The 19,563-nt window shown below is 39.6% G+C and overlaps 1 protein-coding gene across 2 annotated transcripts in view; it reads right to left on the minus strand.

Moving 5' to 3' along the window:
• The window catches only part of rgmd (RGM domain family, member D), a 57,261-nt gene that overhangs the window by 8,552 nt on the left and 29,146 nt on the right, over positions 1–19,563 (minus strand). For both annotated transcript variants that reach the window (XM_042007017.1, XM_042007016.1), the window contains one exon: positions 280–320. In XM_042007017.1, coding sequence (XP_041862951.1) covers positions 280–317 — 38 coding nt within the window. In that variant the 5' untranslated portion in view covers positions 318–320. The remainder of the gene's footprint in view (positions 1–279; positions 321–19,563) is intronic.

A 19,563-nucleotide genomic window follows, 5' to 3' on the forward strand; every position in this document is an offset into this window, starting at 1 on the left:
TGTCACACTGGATCCACTGTGCCAAGTTTATCCCCCCAGAGGGATCTACCTTTCTCTGTTTGTTCAGCTAATTTTGGAGGCTTGCTTAGCTGATCTGTTCTACGGCTGTTGCTTTATGGTCGTATTTTAAACTCCCTACCCCAGCAGGTTGCACATCATATACCCCCATGATAGCTTGGACACAGATTTCTAGCACAAGGTGGGAGTGTAAGAGTAAAATGGTGTTTCTGTGGTTTATTTAGCAGCATTTTGAAATGAACTTCAGATTTTTATTCTCACCTGTTACAACGTGAGTCTTCAAATGCAAGATGTGGCATTTCCTGGAAAAGAAAACAGTGAATTGTTTTACTCGATAGTATAAAAGATGAAGTCTTTGCTTTAGTAATAATGATAATTACACACTGGTTGTGTGTTATGTAAAAACAAAAATGAAAGGCAACAAAATCAAAGCTTTGGTTTTACTCAATAAGCTGTTGTCTACCAAGTGATCTGAGGTTCCGCACTGTGCTGCTGATGGCCACTGAAGCAAACAGTTAATTGATCCAGGTGGATGGTAAGGATGAATTCAGCACATGAAAGAAACTCAGAGAGCGCCTGTCAGACTTGATGGGTGGAGAAAGAACTCTTTCTTCTTTTCTTTTCTTATGAGCCTATTGCATTGCATGCCCCAGCACATATGTACTCACTGTTAAGTCTAAAACAAGTTGGAAAGAAGCGAGTGGACATCAAGGGCGTACATGGGGTAAAAAACCAGAGAAAGTAACCTGCTCACAGTAGTACACTTGTTCTAGTAAAATAAAAGGAAATGTAATTTTAAAGGTGCAGCTTCTTTAAGAAAAATGAAAATGTAGCTGCAAGTTTTGGGAAAACAGAGATATTTCAAACAGAACAAAGCTACGTTGTTTTGAAAAAAAAGAGAATGTAGAGCAAAGTAAAAGAAACTGAGGGAGAAAGAATGGGAGAATAGGGGGAAGGGAGGAGGAAGAAGGGGAGAAAAGGAGGGAGGGAGGGATTGGGTTTCCTCTGACAGTGTGTCTGGGCAGCTCCACATGTTCCTCATTAAGGTCCTCACACTGTGGGACCAGCTCCACACCAGGATGCTTGTTTTTGTTATTAGGCCCAACTTGCTGTGGTCTCATGGAAGCCCAAAAACACAGCCAGCTCAGGACCATCTCCACAAGCCGCTGTCCTCAGACCAAATAAAAATGCCTCTCACATATCTACAGCTCAGCATTGTAAATCCACCATGCATTACATGAAACTGGAAAACTTCTAACCTCACATGCGTGCACATGTATTCACATTTTTGACCTTTAAAACACTTAATTGCACAACCCTGAACCATCTGTTGGCTTTGGCTATTAGCAGACACAGTAAACAATATTTCTCACACAAGTTTGCTTTTTTTTTGGAAATGAATGTTTACAAAATAATATAAAAGTACATGGGCAGGAAATTGAGAAAGCTTCATGCCTATGACTTTTGTTTCATTTCATGCCCATCCAGATTTGTCAACTGAGACATGTATCATGTTTTTTCTAGAGGCTGATAACATCAGAGATTGGAATCAGAAGCAGCACGCGCCCTCTGTAGCCTCTGTAAGCACCAAGCAGCTGCAACATAAGAGACACACTTATTGAATTTTACACAGGAACCAGAACAAATTGACTGCTTTTTTTTTTTTTTTTTTTAGTTAGTTTAGTTTGTTTGTTTGTTTGTTTGTTTGTTTTTTAGGGTCTCTATCTGTATATATAGTGCAGCTGAAACAGAGAATGAAACAGAGATGTACAAAGCGAGCGGGCCTGGTTGAGGCCGCTTGCTGTCAGAGGGGATCTGTTATCTCTGCAAAGATAAGAGGAAACTGTGGTGTGAGTGTATATGAGGCAGAGCTGATAGCATCTCCACTCAAGGATCCCACTTACGGCAACCTGATTGATAGCTGACAGCACACACTTGGGGGGGCTTTTGGAGTGTTTTTGTAGGAGCCCCTCAGTAGGTATCCATGCAAGCATCTGTTTACTGTGTTTCTTTGGATCCTTTGTTTCAGAGTAAACAGGAATTCTCACACATGCATGTCATCTGTGTAGAGAGAGTGCTGGCCGAGGACCTGCACTGCTCTAAAACAGGATCTCAAAAGAGGGAAAGATTTTCATGAATAATTTGAAATTTTATCTGATTGTATCTGCATAACTCTAACACACCTTCACCACACAGAACTAAATCTATCTCTTTTTTTTCTTCCTTCTTTTACTCACAACAAACGTTGACACAGCCCAAAGCCCCATGCTCATGAATAGACAGCCAACTGACAGGTAACCCTAGCTCTGGGATCACAGGGTCATCCCAGCCTGATGAGGGATGATGAGTAAAATAAATGGAGAGTAGCACACAGAGGGACTTCTGACGTCCTCAACCCAACGGGAGAGAGTTCAGGGCCATTTGACCTCTGATCCATGCACTGCCTGCATGTTTGTATGTGTGGTGTTTTTAGTGTTAAACCTCCCCCAACCATGAATTCTTATATATTTTTCTGCTAATTTTTCCCTGTCTAGATCTGTCCTCTTTTTAAACAAGAGTTAAAAAAAAACACTTGAAGTTGGCTTCAGTTAGATTCATGATTTTGTTTGAACATGCTTTGTCTCCCTCTTGTCTGCTCTCGTCACTCTCCAAAATCTAAATGCTGACATGCCTCCACACACATTAACTCAGCACTTATCTTAAATCTCTCAAAAATAGATGTAGGTAAGGCATTAAATATGCTTAATTCTATTCAGAAATTGTGTTTTATATAGTTAATATTCTTTATGTAAAAAGACCTAACAGTCTTTACAAAGATGCTAAATGTGAAATTTCACAAATCATCTTTCATGGAAGTTGAGTTTGCAGTTGAGTAAAGAAAGATCTGTGGATACTTTGTGCAAAAGAAGTCACGCCAATAAAATTCAGCTCAGGTTTGTTAAATGCCTTGTCAAATCTTTTGCCTGATGTAGGGGTATTCTTGTGAAGCTTACACCACATTTATGTCAAAGCCCTCACTTAACCCACAACAGTTGGTAGCCTATTGTTGCTGTGCAGCCCCTCCTCCAATGACAACTGTCCTGAACCAGGAATAGATTGAAAGACAATAACCAAGAAAGGTGCAAATTTAACCATTTTTATCCAAGAAGGTCTCCCTTTTCTTTAACTGTTTCAAGGCAGTGCAACAAAATGCTTCAGAGCTGTTACATTAATACACTAAGTGCAGCTTTGTAAGGTGAGGAAGAGTTTGTGGGAAATCGATATGGCCATTTTCATTGAGTTTCAGCAGATGTTTCCGACATTCACAATACACAAGTCGCTCATGGTAATGTTATTTGGGATCATGCATGTTGTAGACTCAACCCAAAATCAACTCTTAGGTTAAAAAAGTTGAATCAAAACTCCATTAGGCTGCAAAAGATGATTGTTTTACTCACTTTCAGTGGATTTATCAGGCAAGAACTGTGAAAGGCATTTCAAATGAAAAAAATTATTGCATATTCAAGTCTTAATTAGCAGCTTCAGGTGCAGATAGATCGGAGGATGCTATGAGTTGTGCAATAGAGGAGAGCAAAGAGGAAAAAGAACTTACCTTGGAGGAGTATGCTTGTAGTGAATTCTGTTATGTGAATTGGGGCACTTCTCTGACAGGAGTTTGAAATGGCACACAGCGCTACCCTCACTCCCCCTACAACTTCAGCTGGCCAACTAAGGACCCGGGCAGCCACAGGGACAGATAGCTATTGGAATCAAGGCACATGACAACAGCTGTCTGTTTCACTATTCGGCACTTTGATTAGAGCAGGATGGTACTGAGTGATGTGGCCTAATTCCTACATATCTGGGTAGGGCACTTCTGAGAAGAGAAAAAAAAAAGCAAAAGGATTGAATGGAAAAAAGATTGAAGCACAATCACGTGCTTGAGAACATACACTTGCAAACACACCCATATTGATATTACAGTTGGAATAGCTGTAGTCAAAGATTAGCATTAGCTTGAAACCCTATGTCAGACTTGGAAAGTTTCCTTAGACTCTGAAGACCATCAAACACACAAAGAAATAAACAAGTGCAGCCAAACACTGACCCTGCTGTAAGCTGAGTATGTTTGCAGCATGAATACAGCTGATTATCATCCCTAACAACCCCATACAACTCTCTTCATTTACACAAATTCTTTATGTGCTTTGGCTTTATTTTTGGTGTTCAAACACCTGAGACATTGCAGTTTATGCTTAGTAACAATCACCATAACAGAATGGAGCCACAGCTTAATCTACATCCAACTCTTTCATGTGGCATCACCACTAAAACATGATATGAGCAGAATTCACAAACAAAAGGGGTCTTGCCTTGTAATGTGTGTTTAGTTATCAGTTAGCTGCTGCAAACAGGCCAAGGAGACGTAAATGTGATTTGCCAGACTGACTCAACTTGCTCGCTTCAGGATAAAAGCATGAGTTCCCAGTGATTTATAGATGTGGAGCAGTCAGCCACAAGGCCTCAGGCTGAAGCAGACAGAGAGAGAGCGAGCAAAACAACAGTACTTAATTCAAGTCTGACAAATATTCTGCAGGAAATCCATACAGACGGCTCCATCAAATCTTGCAGACCCCCTGGTTCTTCCACAGTTGTAAATCGCGACTTGTAAACTCACAAATTCCACATTAACAAAGCTGAAAGAAGAGGAAAACATTATCTGCTTTACTTCGCTTCATGCGATCATGCTCAGTGCTGTTTCTGCTTTGCCCAGACAGCACAGAGAATGACTTCCATGGGAAATGCGCTTTGGAAACAGATGTGAATTTTCCAATAAAAGTGAATCTTAATCCTGCATGCATTTTTTAAAGTTGTGAAATTGCAAAATACCTCATTGTCTGCATATGACTCTTTCTGCACTGTTCTCTCCTCCCTCCCAGAGCCATCTCTGTCCAATCTTTTTTGGCTAGCAGCTGTTCACGCAGACAGCTGCAGTGGCCATTCATTGTAGTTGAGAGGCAATTAAAAAATCAAGCCAATGTTGTGTTTGACTTGATCCATTGCTATTTCTACATGTAATCCCCTCTCTCATGCTTCTCCTCTCTTTTCTGTGCACACACATGCCAACTCTTTTTCAGGCATACATACACAAAAGCTCATGAACAGCCCCACCAAGGATCTCACTGGCCAATCACGTCATGAAAACAACGTGATCAATCAAGATTTGCTTTTCAAGTTGTTGTTTTTTTTTTTTTTCTAAAGATGCAATCCCCAAATTGCAGTGACATGGCAACATTGGATTTGAGGCATTATTGAGGCCAGAGCCAAGAGGAGCCATGTAATCCCCAAGACTTACTGGTCCACAAATTTTTTCCATAACTTCTTCAGTGGAGGCATGCGGCCACACAAAGTCTGGCTGGCGTCATAGTGGCATTCAGTGGAGGGTTAAATTGAGCTGAGGCCATGCCTTGTGCCATGAGCATTGATTGCATTCTTATATGTCCATGCACACGCTAACACATTTATTCATACAAGAGTTTGCATGCCCAGTTGTGCTTCTCTCTCCCAAACATACACACATACACACTTTGCATATCTCCAGTTGTTGCCACATCTCACAGCACACAGCAGGTGTGAGGTGGAGCGGCATAGAACTGGCCTGTTTGGCGAGGCTGGGTAATATGCAGTCCTTAGAACAGCTTTTCTATTGTTTCAAAGGTGTGTGTTCTTTTGGAGTTGCTTTGGAAACTTTAATGGGATTAAGCTTTTGGCCACACACTTTGCTTCTAACACTGCATAAACACATAGTCATTTAGGGAATATGATTCAATTAGATTTGCCATATTTGGCAGATCTCAATTGATAAAATTAAACTTTTGTGGTATTTTTGCAAACAGAATAATTCCTCATTCCTTTAGCCAGAAACCATCATGGTACAAACTTGGCTTCAGTAAAAGACGTTGGTCAGCCACAGTTTCATGATGGCTTTGTAGCTCTAACTTGTTATAATGTGTAATAAGTCAAGCAGAGGCAGAAAGTAGTAGGATGAACTCGTAAATTTTGAGTTTGGTGTCATTCAAAAGGGCAACTTCTACACCAAAAAATTTGCACAGCAAACACAAATTCATTGACATAATTTGAATGATCAAATATTTAATGTGCTGCTACAGTAGCTTTCCATAAACCACTAAGCTGCTAAAAAAAATACAAACACGGTTATTTAGTTTATTTTGTATCTTTCATCACATGAAAATTCAAACTTAACCACAATCAAAGACAATAGATAGAAGTAATGGGATAAGCAAAAGAGTAAAAAATACAATTCAAATAAAAAAACAGAGCAAAGAAAGATGTTATAAATGATTATTTTTTATTAATAATTATATTAGCATTATTTATTATAAGTTACAAAGATCAATTTAATAACAAATATCAGTTAATTTTGAACTAGATAACAACATATCTAAAAAAACCATAAAAAACAACAAAAAAAAACATCTATAAAGGGTCACAAAAGAATCAGTTAGAGAAAATATATCATGTAATGAGATTAACTGCCAACAAAAGAGCATTTTAGAGACTCAGAGTCTCTCAAAAGTAAAGATGGTCAGAAGATTCAAGATCTGGAAATCATGATCTTTTAACTATGGGAAATAATACTCTTACACATAAAATTGCTAAATATATTTGAATATTCAATAAAGCTACAGTTCAAAATATTATATAAAAAGATTCAGAAAATCTCTGGCTCTAGAGACATGGCTGAGAATCAATTTTGGATGCTTGTTATCTTCAGGTCTTTGGGCAGCACTTCATTAAAAACAGACATGATTCTGTCAGTCATCACATTCTGTTCTCTTTTTTTTTAATAACTGTGGTAGTAGAACTAGAAGTAAAATGCAGAACTCAACTAAAATCTCAGCCTTTACCCAACATTCTCACAAGCTTCAAGTTCAGTTTGCAGCAGCTCATTACAGAAAGCAGGATTACAATAACTGAAGGCATCGTCATTACACTTAGATGTAATTCTGTGTACAGCTAGAGGACCTGTGTCTAATAACCTAATGAGGCCTCGTCTGAGGCCTAATTGAGTTAAAAATGCTGAGGAACTCAGAGATTTACCAATAGTCCAAAACGTAGTATGTTAGTTTCTTATGTAGCTGCTTCAAATAAACAACCCACTGTCTAATTTTTTAAACAAAATGTAGCTATAATACAAAGCAGTGCTTGTTTATCCTCTGCTGTCGCTGTGTCTCTGTGTATTATTCTTGGCAGATGCCACCACTCGGTCAGTGCAGAGCATAATTGACCCTTGCCAAACAGATGAGCCACATAATTTATTTGTAATGGTGCAAAGACAGACCCACCATTATGTACATTGAATGGAAATCTTTAACCAGCTTTAGACTGAATAGTTTTTTCTTTTTTTTTTTTTTTTTCAAGGGCACAAATCCTTTTCTGGGGAGATGGGAAGTATGGACCATATGATGCAGTGATTTCTGACTTCCTTTTGAGTCTTGTCTAACGATTGTTAGGAATAAAGGGGTCATCATCTGTCCAGCCCCATCCTCCACCCCGCCTTATGCCCTGAGTACTTCCTGTCTACCACATGTGTGCTGCAGCATCCAGACATCTATGAGACTTTACACTGTCTCCTGTCAGTGGAAGAGTGAGGAATCTCTCAGTCCTATAATTAATTGTCCTAATGTTATTCTGTCAAAGTGAATTTTTGGCTGCAACTAAACATGTAGTTTGTGATGCTTGAAGCTTCACCCAATTTTCTCATTCATCGTCCTTTGTTTTCTCCCCTTCTTCTTCCTTTTCCTCCTCAACCTCTCCACTCCTCTACTCTTCATTTCCACTTGCCTTTGTTCTCCTCTTCCTCCTTCTGCATCAGACAGAGCATTGCAGAGTAATAGCGAGCAGCTAGAAGCGCTTTTGTAATTGCTTGGGCTCATGTGCTGTGGAAAGCCAGGGTAGGGGCCAGCAGCATCAAAGCCTGAATGATCATTCCTCAACCTCCCTCGACTGACAGAGAGGAGGAAGGAGAGGGGGTGGGGGGGTTAAATACAGATGGACAAACAAACCAAGGGAAGTCAAAACTGAAGCAGATGTGGTGATAGCTGTAGAAAGACTAACACAGAGAGTGGCAGGATCAGAAAGAAAAATAGAGAAAAGGTTTCACTTCTTTTTGTCCTCCTTTGCTCCAACACCTGTTAATATTCAGCACCATGAAGCAGGGATTAAAGTAAAAGTAGAAAAAAAGTGATGCAGAGATGACATCATAGATTATTAAGGTGGGGGTAGGTCTAATATGTGCCTGGTTTGGCTTGGTCGGTAAGAAAAAGCAGGAAACTGAGGCAGGAGCAATTTGAGAAGCTGAGGCCTCAGTCTGCAGCTGTGCACTCACTTTTCCTCTTCAGCTACACAGCTGCAGGATGACAATACTGCAAGTATTTACCCATGACCTCTCCTCTACTTCTCAATCCAGTGAATGATTATTTGACACATATGTCAAAGGAATAAGAATTCTGAATATTCCTAAAGTTTGTATTGAGAGGAAAAAAATCATCCCATTGCTGTGCTTACACAAAGAAATCAAAGATCATAATAAGGTGTCATTTATTGTACGACAATTTTGTATGTATGTTTTGTTTGGCATCGTTTGTCAGGGTGGTTTGAGTCGGAGGAGCAGCGTACTTCTTATTCATATCATGTATTTCTCAGAGGAGATGTTCTAACCTGGAAAACATGCAGTCATCCTGGCAGATGTTATTCAGAGTACTGAGATCAGTACAGTAAAACAATGAGTTGAATATTTATATGTCTTAGAGGTTCTCTGAAGTAACACTACACCAATGAACTACTTATCATCATGCATATGAAGATGTGTGTGCTACAATGTGCATAGATAATTGATCCCTATTATTTATTTTTGTTTGTTTTTGCCAGATTGTGAACCGTTTTCCCCTCTAAAAGTGCTGCTTGCAGAATCACAGTGCTGCATTCATCTTGGCAGACGCCTCAATTACATCCCACTGACACCTTTAAAGTCTATGAGCTGCTCAGGAATGTTCTGGTGGGACAACAGCCAAGCATCCCGGTACAGCACCACCAGCTCCTTGTGCTCCACTGAGACAGAGAGAAGGTGGGGGTTGATGATCATCAGTAGGTTTGCAGGCCAAACCAGAAGAGAGGAGGAGGCGGGCCGGGTCCCCCCGGGTGGCGTGCTGGCCCTTGGCCTGTGGGGGTGGGGGGTGTCCCTGCGCTCCTGGGCCCGGGCCCTCTGCCCCGTCTGTCCCGGGCGGCCGGTGCCCGGGGGGGTCGGGGACTGCTGGCCTCGGCCTGCCGGGGCCGGTGCCCTGTGTCCGCGGGGCGGCTCCTGCTGGGGTCTCCTGCTGCTGCCTTCCTGGGCGGGAGAGTGGTCGTCTCTGTGGACCGGTCGGGATCTGTAGCCTACGGGGGGGCTGGTGGCCTGGGTCTCGGGACCGCTGGCCTGACTCTGGCCTCTGTTCAAGTGAGGTGGCATCTGCATGATCACTCTGCATGGTCACTCCTTCCTGAATGTCTCCACACAGTCTTTGCGTCGCCATGTGGCCGAGTTCTCCAGCATATCCACACAGGTTTCTCTGCGCGTGTTCTTGAATACAGCAGTTTCACTTATATCTATTATCATTTTTTTTTTTTTATTATTTCTGTTCTTATTATTATTATTATTACTACTACTATTATTATTATTACTATTATTGTGATTATTATTATTGTTACTATTATCAACTAGTTGTGTAATGACCTACTGGCTAGGATGATCTTAGCTATATATGTTGTAAGTAGTATGGATTACATGGTTTTCTGTATAATGTTTTAAGTCCCCACCCGCACTCCCCACACCCTTTCTGTCCCTCTCTCTCCCCTCCCTCTTCTCTCTACTTTCTTTTCTATCTCTCTCTCTCTGTCCCCTCCGGTCGAGTCCAGCATTAAGAGTCTGATTTAATAAAGTTTTTCATGTCATCAAGAGGGACTTTATACATGTAGTATAAATCCCTGCTTGATAGAGTAAAATTGCCCAGCACCAGACAGCAGCCAGACAATCATTCTGTTTGCAACAATGCTGGACAAGACAGGCTAAAAAAAAAAAAAAAAAAAAAAAAAAAAAAAAAAAAAAAAGAAGAGAGGAGGAGGTGGAGAAGAGTGGGGATAATATGTGGCACCACTCTGAGAGCTGAGCCCTCCGCCACGGCACTTTTGTTGCCAGATCACAACCAGATGTGCCAAGTGTGTCCAAACAGGAATGACTGTGTGAAGGCAATTTTCAGCAATTTGTCAGATTTTAGAGCAGGCCCCTCAGCCCATCCCCCACTCTTCCTTATGACTCCAGAAAACCAAATACAAACGTTAGAGGAGCACCGCAATCATTTCAGACAGGCTCCCACGAAGCCTCTTCGCACACTTTGCCTCTAGCACATTTGTGATGAGAGATATACAGTTTAATGCCTGAACATAGAGGGGCAAGACAGAGCCTGTAGTATTGACAAATAACCACCCACCTTACTTTCATGCATCAGCATTACTGAATCTACTGATCAAACATTAGAGTGCATTCATGTATTGCTTACTTGCAGAGCAAAAATCTCTGACAACATTCACATACTCTGAATCCATCATCACCCTCTCTGGATAACCAAAACAAAGAGGAGAAAAACAGAAAAAAGGCTGTTAATCTTCCTGTAGACACCCCATAAATAACAGATTCCCTTTCAAGGTTATGCAAGCAGTTTAGGCCATCTTTTCTCTTCGTTCACCCTTCGTCTTCCTGCCTACCCTGTAAGGGCCTCTCTTACAGGAAATTGAGGGCAGTGTCCTGTCTTTACAACAACCATGAAATGTGTCATCTCAAGAGACTAGGTTATGGAGTGATGGGGGGGACTCTATCCAAAGACTGATTTCACTTTTCATTCACTTTATCCATCTTAATCTGCACAAACATCACAAACCCCAGATTTCACCTGCAGCACAAAAACCCAGCCGTCAGCCCCTTGGGGTCCTGCTCTGTTGTTTTGCCCCTTTCACCATCATCAGATGCTCTTGCACGCCCCTGCGTGTGAACAGGACAATCTGCTGATGGAGTTAATGCACACACAATTATATTTTACCGCAAGAGGTACGACACAAAGATTGAATTCCAGACTAATTTGCAAATGATGAACATCACACAAGTGTGGGTTCAGTTTATAGCCAAGCCACATGACACTGGTAATATCTTACTTTTTTATGAAGGTAAGTTTGCTGTCTGTGAGTTTTTTTTGTTTTTTTGTTGTTTTTTTTTATAATAAATCCCACCCACCTGGTTCTCTCCATCTCCTTGAGTCACACTTTTGGAAGGCAACAAGTCTGTGCCCTGGGACCAATGAAAGGGACAATTGTGGGAGGGTTTGCATAACGATTCTGTCAGTCATGTGTCTTGTTACTCCCTACAAGAGCTCAAATTCACCACTAATGCCTGTTTTAATTTGTTGCCTCATTGCCCTGGAATCCAGCATAAATCAAGTTTGGTGTTGTGGCTTACTTAACCACTGGCAAAAAAAAAGGAATATCAAATTAAATCATTCAGCATCTCAGACAGAGCTACACTATCTATATACTGCGTGTTTTGTACTCCTCTTTTTAAATCTGAGCTAAAATCTTCTGTTTTGGTATTTCACCAATAAATTGCGAGAAAATTCAGCCAATTAAGAGTTTGTCTTTTGATCAAAAGTAAGCTTGCGACAGGAAAAGACATGTTGGAGCTGAAGACTGTTACAACACAGTAAGTTCCAGCCAATAAAACTTTAAAGTTGTGGGTTTTCCCTTCTCGGGGTGTGTGATACCATTACAGCTGAAAGATGGACAGCAGCTTTGGAGTTTCCTCCCAGGAATCTGTGTGGGCGTAAGAGTGGCTGCACATGAGTATACAGTGTGGCACACTTTTTCTTTTCTTTGTGAGAAAGAGGTGCTGTTTTTCTTTATTATTTTATGTTCAACTGTAGTTGTCCAAGGCAAACAGTTGATCCAGTTTTTATGAGTGCGTGCATGTCTTTGCATGTTTTTTTTCATTGTGTCATTAAAGTATTCTTTTTCTTTGACTTTGAGCAACAGGAAGACTTTCTGCTAGTGCGTGCAGACCAGATGCAAATATATAGAGTATCTACAAGATACTCTATATTACTAGTCTGAGTATTATCATGTAAGTCTTATATATGTCGGTGCTGCTGTCACGCATTTGTATAGGATTCTATCAACATGTTTGTCAATTATGTTGGCATTTGCAACACATAATTGCATAAGAGCAGTTTGCTGGCTGGTGTATAAGAGTATGTTCAGGCAATGTGCATCAGTCTTGACAATGTGTGTTTGTGTATACAAAGCTGTAGCAGCTGCCGGACACCACCTGTGGCTTAGCCTTTCCGTAGGCCTGTTGTGGCACCAAATAGTCCCTCTGGGCCCATGGGGACTCAGGCTTTGGATGTCAGAGATGGTGGGGCAAAGCCTGAGTCTTTTCAGAATGGGCAGATCTGTATGTGTTGTGTTGGCCTCATTCCTCAGTCACTTTTTTTTCCCCTTGTCATCTAATTTAAAAGAAATTCTTTACAGCGATCGGATCAGAGTAGTTTTTATTCTCTCCTTTCTTCATACCTCTCTCTGTTTTTGCCAGTTTAACAGGATTGTTCCTCATTCAGCAGGCTGGCTGACAGATGTCCATCAGCTCTGCTGTTTGCTCCCAACCCAACACAGCTCCAGGCCCCACGGTGAGAGAAGGAAACTGGCTATAACAGCTATTAAACGGGGCCCCATTAATGAACAAACAGTATTGTGGCTGTCTGGATGTTTATGGCGTGTTAAAAAAAAAAAAAAAACTCACATTTTCCACACATTTTTTACCATAATTATGAGGATTGTTATAATGATAATCCTTCTATCAGCAGTCAGAAAATGTTGATTGTCATAGTTTGTTCCAGATGACTTCTAATAACTCTCCCGACGTTGAATCATGTTTGGTTTTTCAAACAACACGCTGCTGAGCAGGAACTTTCTCAACACAAATATATTTAATAATGGCAATAGTGATTTTCTGTCCCCTAATCTGAGGAAAAAAAAAATCCAACTCCTTATCTTTCGTCTCTCCTAATCTCCTTAACCCAATTTTCAGCTGAGCAGCAGATAGTTACAGCCCATAACCTCTAGGTTTGATTACTAATAACATGTAATCTGGGAAGAGAAGAGAAGAGAAGAGAAGAGAAGAGAAGAGAAGAGAAGAGAAGAGAAGAGAAGAGAAAGTGAATTACCAACATTTGCAGAAGAATTCTTTTTCTCCCCTATCTGTGTTTTCCACCACAATAGCTTAGACTGTCTCCGTTTAGCAAAAGGCAAGAATTAAAGCTTAGATAAGATAAACAGCTTAGTTAAAAAAAATCCATCCATCCATTAGTGACATTTGTTATGTGCAATATTGAAAAAAGAACAATATAAAAATAGCTGATTGTCTTATTTTTTCTTATTTAATTGACATATAATATGTGCATAATTGATTAAATAAAGAAAGTAACAGAACATAAATACAAACAATAAAATCATATGTTAATGATTATTTTTTCATTCTTTTCTTTTCTGCTACATCAACATTTGTCATTTTTCCAAAGCTGAAGTGGCAGACAGGTTGGAGAGTGTATGTGTTAGTAATTTGGAAACTTAGTTGTGGGGGTTACTGGTGTCATATCCCACAATGCACTGCTGAATTCCTTTAACATGTGGTGAGTCAGGAAAGGGGTGGTTGACCTATGCCTTCCCACAAGCCCCTTGGGAACAGATTTGTGAGGTTGCTCCAGAAATGTAGGATCAGTGCACAAACTGCTGTGCTAGTTTGTGACTGGAATTGTAATCATCTTTTTTCTTCCTCTTCTTCTCAGTGCTCCTTGGTTATTCTTTCTCTTCTCCTTTCTATCTTTCATTAACCACCAAACTGTTTCTTATTTGTGCCTTTTATTTATTTATTTTGACGTGTCTCGTGTCTGTTTTAGTCCTCTTAGTATTCAGCACAATACTGGCTCCGCAGATGCAATCCATTATGTGAGGTGGAAGTGGGAGAAAGTACAGGAAGCTGAAGGTGAAATGTGTTGCTCTTTGCTCTGTTTCCTGTATGAACACATTTTCTATTCTCTGTGGCTTTCTAAAAGTATGACTTGGATTTTGTTCTCTTGTTCTTTTTTGAAGAAATTTAAAATAGAGGCTTAAACCTAAATATTGTGCTTTCAACAAGAAATTATTAATTTTTTTTCCAGGAATAAGGAATTGATTAAACATCCAGTGAATATAATAAACTTATATTATATTCCCAACAAAACATAAACAATGAATGAGATGTTTTCATGTAAATTATTAGTTCATTTTAAATTTGATGACAGCAGTGTATCTCAAAAAGGTTTGAACAGGGGCAACAAAAGGTAGAAAAAAAGTCATTGGCTCAAATAAAAATCAACTGCAGGAGCAATTAAGTTAATAAATAGTGGTGAATTTGGCACCTGGTCGGTAACAGGACTGGGTATCAAAGGAGTATTTAATACTGACCAGATGTCAAGATGAGCAGAGGTTCACCAACTTTGATAATCTGCCTATTAAATATATGGAACAATTTCAGAAAAATATGTTTCAACTTAAAACTGTAAAGACTGATGATTCCACCGTCTATCGTGTAAAATATGAAAAGATTTAGAGAATTAAGATGAATCTCTATACACGGGGCCAGAGTCAAAGGTTAAAACTGATTAACATCAGGAATGATTGTCTACAGGAAATCACTGCATGAACTCAGGAACAATTCCCAAAATCATTCATGCTGCTGCCATTAAATTAAAAATTTCTAATATTTTACAGTAAAAACGTTGTATTTTAATACAAAATAAAAACATTAAAATATATTTCGCTGACAAATTACAATTTAAATGTTACTAATTAAACTGGTAAAGTAATTGATCTATGCTTTATTTTGACCAATAGCAATTGCTTCTTACATGTTGGAATCAACATATTATGGCTTCCATGTGTAAACTGTTCTCAGATATCTAATGTGAAAGACATTCTATCTTCAAGAAGAACTTATAGATAATAGCCATATAAGGTTAATGATGATTTCTACTGAATGAAAAACAGAACAACAAAAAATAATCAGCTTGTGATACTTCCATGTGTCCAGCTTCACCATCCTTTATCATGGAGTGGACTGATAAAGTCTGGGATCAGGCAGTATCGGAAGAAATGTTGGATTAAAGATGAGTCAGCTGGTTCACCTCTCTGTCATGCATAGACAGTCTATTTGATGGACTGTTGTGACACTTTTCATTCATGGTCCCAAGAGAATGAATACTATTGACTTTAGACACTGTTATTTTCATCTGCACTGAATGACTCCCGACTATTTAGCTTTCAACCCACCAAAGTGATGACAGCTGTCAACATCAGCAAGCACTTTTAGTTTATATAGTGCTAATTAACAAATGGTATCCTAAACAGCAATGTGTGTGGTAGTACTGCTTTACAACAACATTCAACACAACTAGTCCAAGAGAATAAAATACACATATAGCTAACAACAGCAGCTGTACAGTTAGTAACACAACACTTAGAAAGAAGTGACATTTTTTGATTTTATGAGAATAAACCTCACACAAACAAAGCTTGTCAGCCATGATAATAAATTAAACTTACATCACAGCTCAGTCATTTGGCCACATGTCCAAAGAATAGAGGAGCAACCAACTGTTGTAAATCTGTGCATGTGCAATGTATCCTTGCCACCAAAGCAACATCAGCAGAGTTTCTAGATATCTCTAAAACTTTGCTGTTTATGGAACATCATTTTCTTAAAATTCATTGCTTTGTGTTGTTGTTTCTGATTGTTTCTGATTGTTTCTGCTGTCTGCTTGTATCACCAAAATCTGTTCAAATTCCTGGTGGAATTACAGAGTTGATATTCTCTTTATAAAGTATGAAAAGTCTTGACACATGTGAGCAATTCATGGGTCCATGTTGTATGAAATGGAGAAGTAAGATTTACCAGTTTAAGCAACAATTTATTTAAAGAATTTAGGTAGCACCTGTAGGGGTTCAGCCTGATTGTTGGGGTGGTCCGTGTCCCCACAGGCCACCCCTTTGACCCCAACTTAGCTGTGCTTAAGTAAAAATATACACACGCTGCCTCACTACTGTTTCTGCATTGAGATTTACCATTCCATGTACATAATCATTTCTCACTGCATTCAGGTTTTTCTTTGTTTTTCCCAGGTAAATTCTGCTTTTACGTTGCTGTGAAACCAAAATTCTAGCTAATCTAGAGTCAGATCTCACTGCCTCCTCATGGGTACACTGGTTCTGCAGGATTTAAATGTTCCCTCTTCAGGCATCAGAAGTCTCACTTCTCATTTACTCTGAATAGGAAAACATTGCACGTCTCTTTAACATCTGCTAGAAAAGCGAAACAACAGATTTTTTTCTAACAGTGAGAGTTAAGAAATTATTAATCATTTGAAACTGCAGTCATGTTGTTTGGGTATATGAGTTTTCCATAATTGAGAATTAACACATCGAATCTCTGTGACACATACCTTACTGGTTTACAGTGATTTAATGACCTTATATTCTATAAATGCCATTGCCACTGATCACATAATGTATAACTTTAAATGTAGAGATACTTCTTTTTATATCCCAAAACATGCTTGTATGTAATCATAACCCTGTCCCTGAACTTAAGGTATGTCCTCTGTCTTATATCATACACCATAACTTTCTTTTAGCCTTACATTTCCCTTTCTAAAAGTTTTGATTTTTTTGTACAAGTAATGACACACAGACTGCAAAAATCATGACCTGTCTAGTGGATTTTAAAACAAATACATGATATGTCCTGTTATGCTTTCCCAGCTGCAGTAATTTCAGTAAAAGTGATTGTTGCTCAGCACTGATAACACCTCCATGTAGTTGAATAAAAAGCTGAGACTAACTTGACTGGAGCTCCCACTGCAGCACACTTCCAGCTACACATTCAGTTATACTCCATCAGGTGCCTTAATAAAGAGTAGTGAATCCATAATTAGTAGAAGCCTTTATCAAATGGAACTGGTAACAGATTCAAAGGTTTCATGGATGTCACTGAGCCCTTGAGACATAAGGAGAGGGGTTTAGGTCAAGGTCACAAGAAGCATATGTCCCCACAGCTTTACTGTGGCAGTGAAAAGAACTGTATTTCTGGTGATGTGCAGTGCTTCATCATTTGCCTGATTGTGCTGGGGGAACATCTGGAGGGGCTGTAACTACTAGGGGGGGACACTTTTGGAAGAAGTAGACAACTGTGAAAGGGTGAATATTTGTTATTTTTGTATTTTAATATTTGTGTCTGGCTCTGGAGGGAATTCTTAAACACTTTGGGTGAGTTTATTGAAGGTAAATGAGGAAGCATTCAGGTGTGCACATGTCATCTTGGAATAAGATCATGCATTTGTTAGTTTCAGCCATCATCTTTTAATTTAGTCTGAGGCCTTTTAGATGGATTGCATTGAAATATATCCTGTCAGTGGGGGTTTTGGCTTCCTATTGAGCAAAATTGGTAAGCAATGACAACCAAAAATTGTTTGCATAAAATTCATTGTATGCAGCTAAAAGCATGCCAGGTAGAAATGTTACTTTGCATTGCCTGTGTGTCTATTTTAAGTACAGGAAAATAACAATTTGTCCTGCAATTGCTGAAATACGCCTCTCTGTGCCTCCCCCCATCCCACAGAGAGAGCTTCCTATTTGTGTGGTTAGATTTCCAGCTATGAGAAAAGTGTGTCCTACAGAGAGAATGAGAAAGTGGTTGAGTGAAGGGAAGTTGGGTCCATGGATGGCTTGTAAGCCATGTGTTACACATTAAAAGGCTAATTACAGCTCTAAAAGCCCGGTGTTTACCACTGACAAAAGCCTTGTTAGGTATATTTTACTGTCTCCCCTGAAATTATTCAGTCCTGACAAGCTCAATTGACATTATCATAATTACGAATGTGATTGCTGCTTAATCGCTCCAACCTTTGTTTCATCGTTTTAAGTGTCTGCAACGGAAGTCAATAATGCCCAACTGCTCCTCTCTGACCATTCATCAGAGAACAGGATGCAGGATACAGGATAGCTGTCTTCCTCTAATGGCATTCGTGAAAAGGAAAACTAACGGTCAGCTAGCACATGCACTTGTATTGATGCATTCATTATTTCTTATGGACAGAAAGGGAATCACAGGTAGTGAATGAGTGGCTGGTTGTTGCCTTTGCAGTTAAATCTGAAATAGCGCTGCAGTGTGTTTGCAGGAAGTGGATAAAGGCATGTTGTGAACTCTGCCCCGGCCGGGTGTGTTATTGCATAGGTATAGAGTAACTCAGCTGCCGCTGACCCCGTGGCCACCTCTCCCCTCCAATCACACATGGTTGCCAACAGCCATGACTCCAGTTGATCTTCACCTGTCAAAGCAAAGCTCTGACTAAAGACTTGCAGCTTGTGGAGGGGAAAGCAAAACCAGGAGAGGAGTAGAAGAATGTGCAATGTGAATAGCTAGGATGAGATTGAAAATAGATGTATGCATTCTTTTTAAAAGCTAAGAAATGGTTAGAAAAGAGGTGATTTTCCAATATTATTTCAATCTTAGAACACATTTTTAATCAGCTTACACAGCTTCAAGCCTATTTCAGACCTTGTTGATATGGCACTCATGGTTACAAGAAGAAGTGAAGTTTAACATTCATTCAATACCGGCAACAAAGAAGCTGAATGCATTGCTGGTATCTGAGAAAAAAGAATGGCACTTAAACACACCCCAAATGCCTTGTCCAACTGCTGGCTAACATATACCACATGAGTAAGAGGGCATTACTAACAGAAAATGGCAGTATTGTATTGAGGATACTCTAAAAAGTAGTAGCACTTGCTTAGCCTATTGGTTAAGAAAGAAGATCAGATGAGGCAAAAATGAGAAATAAGGTGAACCTGGACATTCAACAAGCTGAATCAGCTAAGAATGCGAAAGATCTACTGTCAGCAAACACTTCCAAAAGGAAAATATTAGATTTTTAGACATTTTACTGCCAATATTTGCTTTGACAAATACCTGCAATTCATATGACTGCTTGTGCCACACCAATTGAATCCTTTCATTGAGAGATGTTTGATTTGCATTAGCAGTAACTTAACAGAGCTCCGATGTTAGTACAGGCGAGTGAACACTAAACACTGATGCTGAAATCAGTGTGATGATGCTAAAAGCAGTTTCCCATGAGTCCCTCATGCTTGTGGCTATTTGGATTTCAGTGGAAATGGTGGCTGCAACCACCAGCAGTTCATTATACAATATGTATATAGAGGCAATTACAATGTAAATACATTCAAGAACTGTTAATAGAATAGATTCAGATAAAAAGGTGGGGGTTAGTAGAAAACCTAAGCATTACAATTTGAAAGTGGGATCTTGTGAATTAAAAAGAGGCCTCAACTCGCTCGCTCAGTGTCTTTAGC

Source organism: Melanotaenia boesemani, chromosome 14 (assembly GCF_017639745.1).
Source record: "Melanotaenia boesemani isolate fMelBoe1 chromosome 14, fMelBoe1.pri, whole genome shotgun sequence".
Classification (NCBI taxonomy): domain Eukaryota; kingdom Metazoa; phylum Chordata; class Actinopteri; order Atheriniformes; family Melanotaeniidae; genus Melanotaenia; species Melanotaenia boesemani.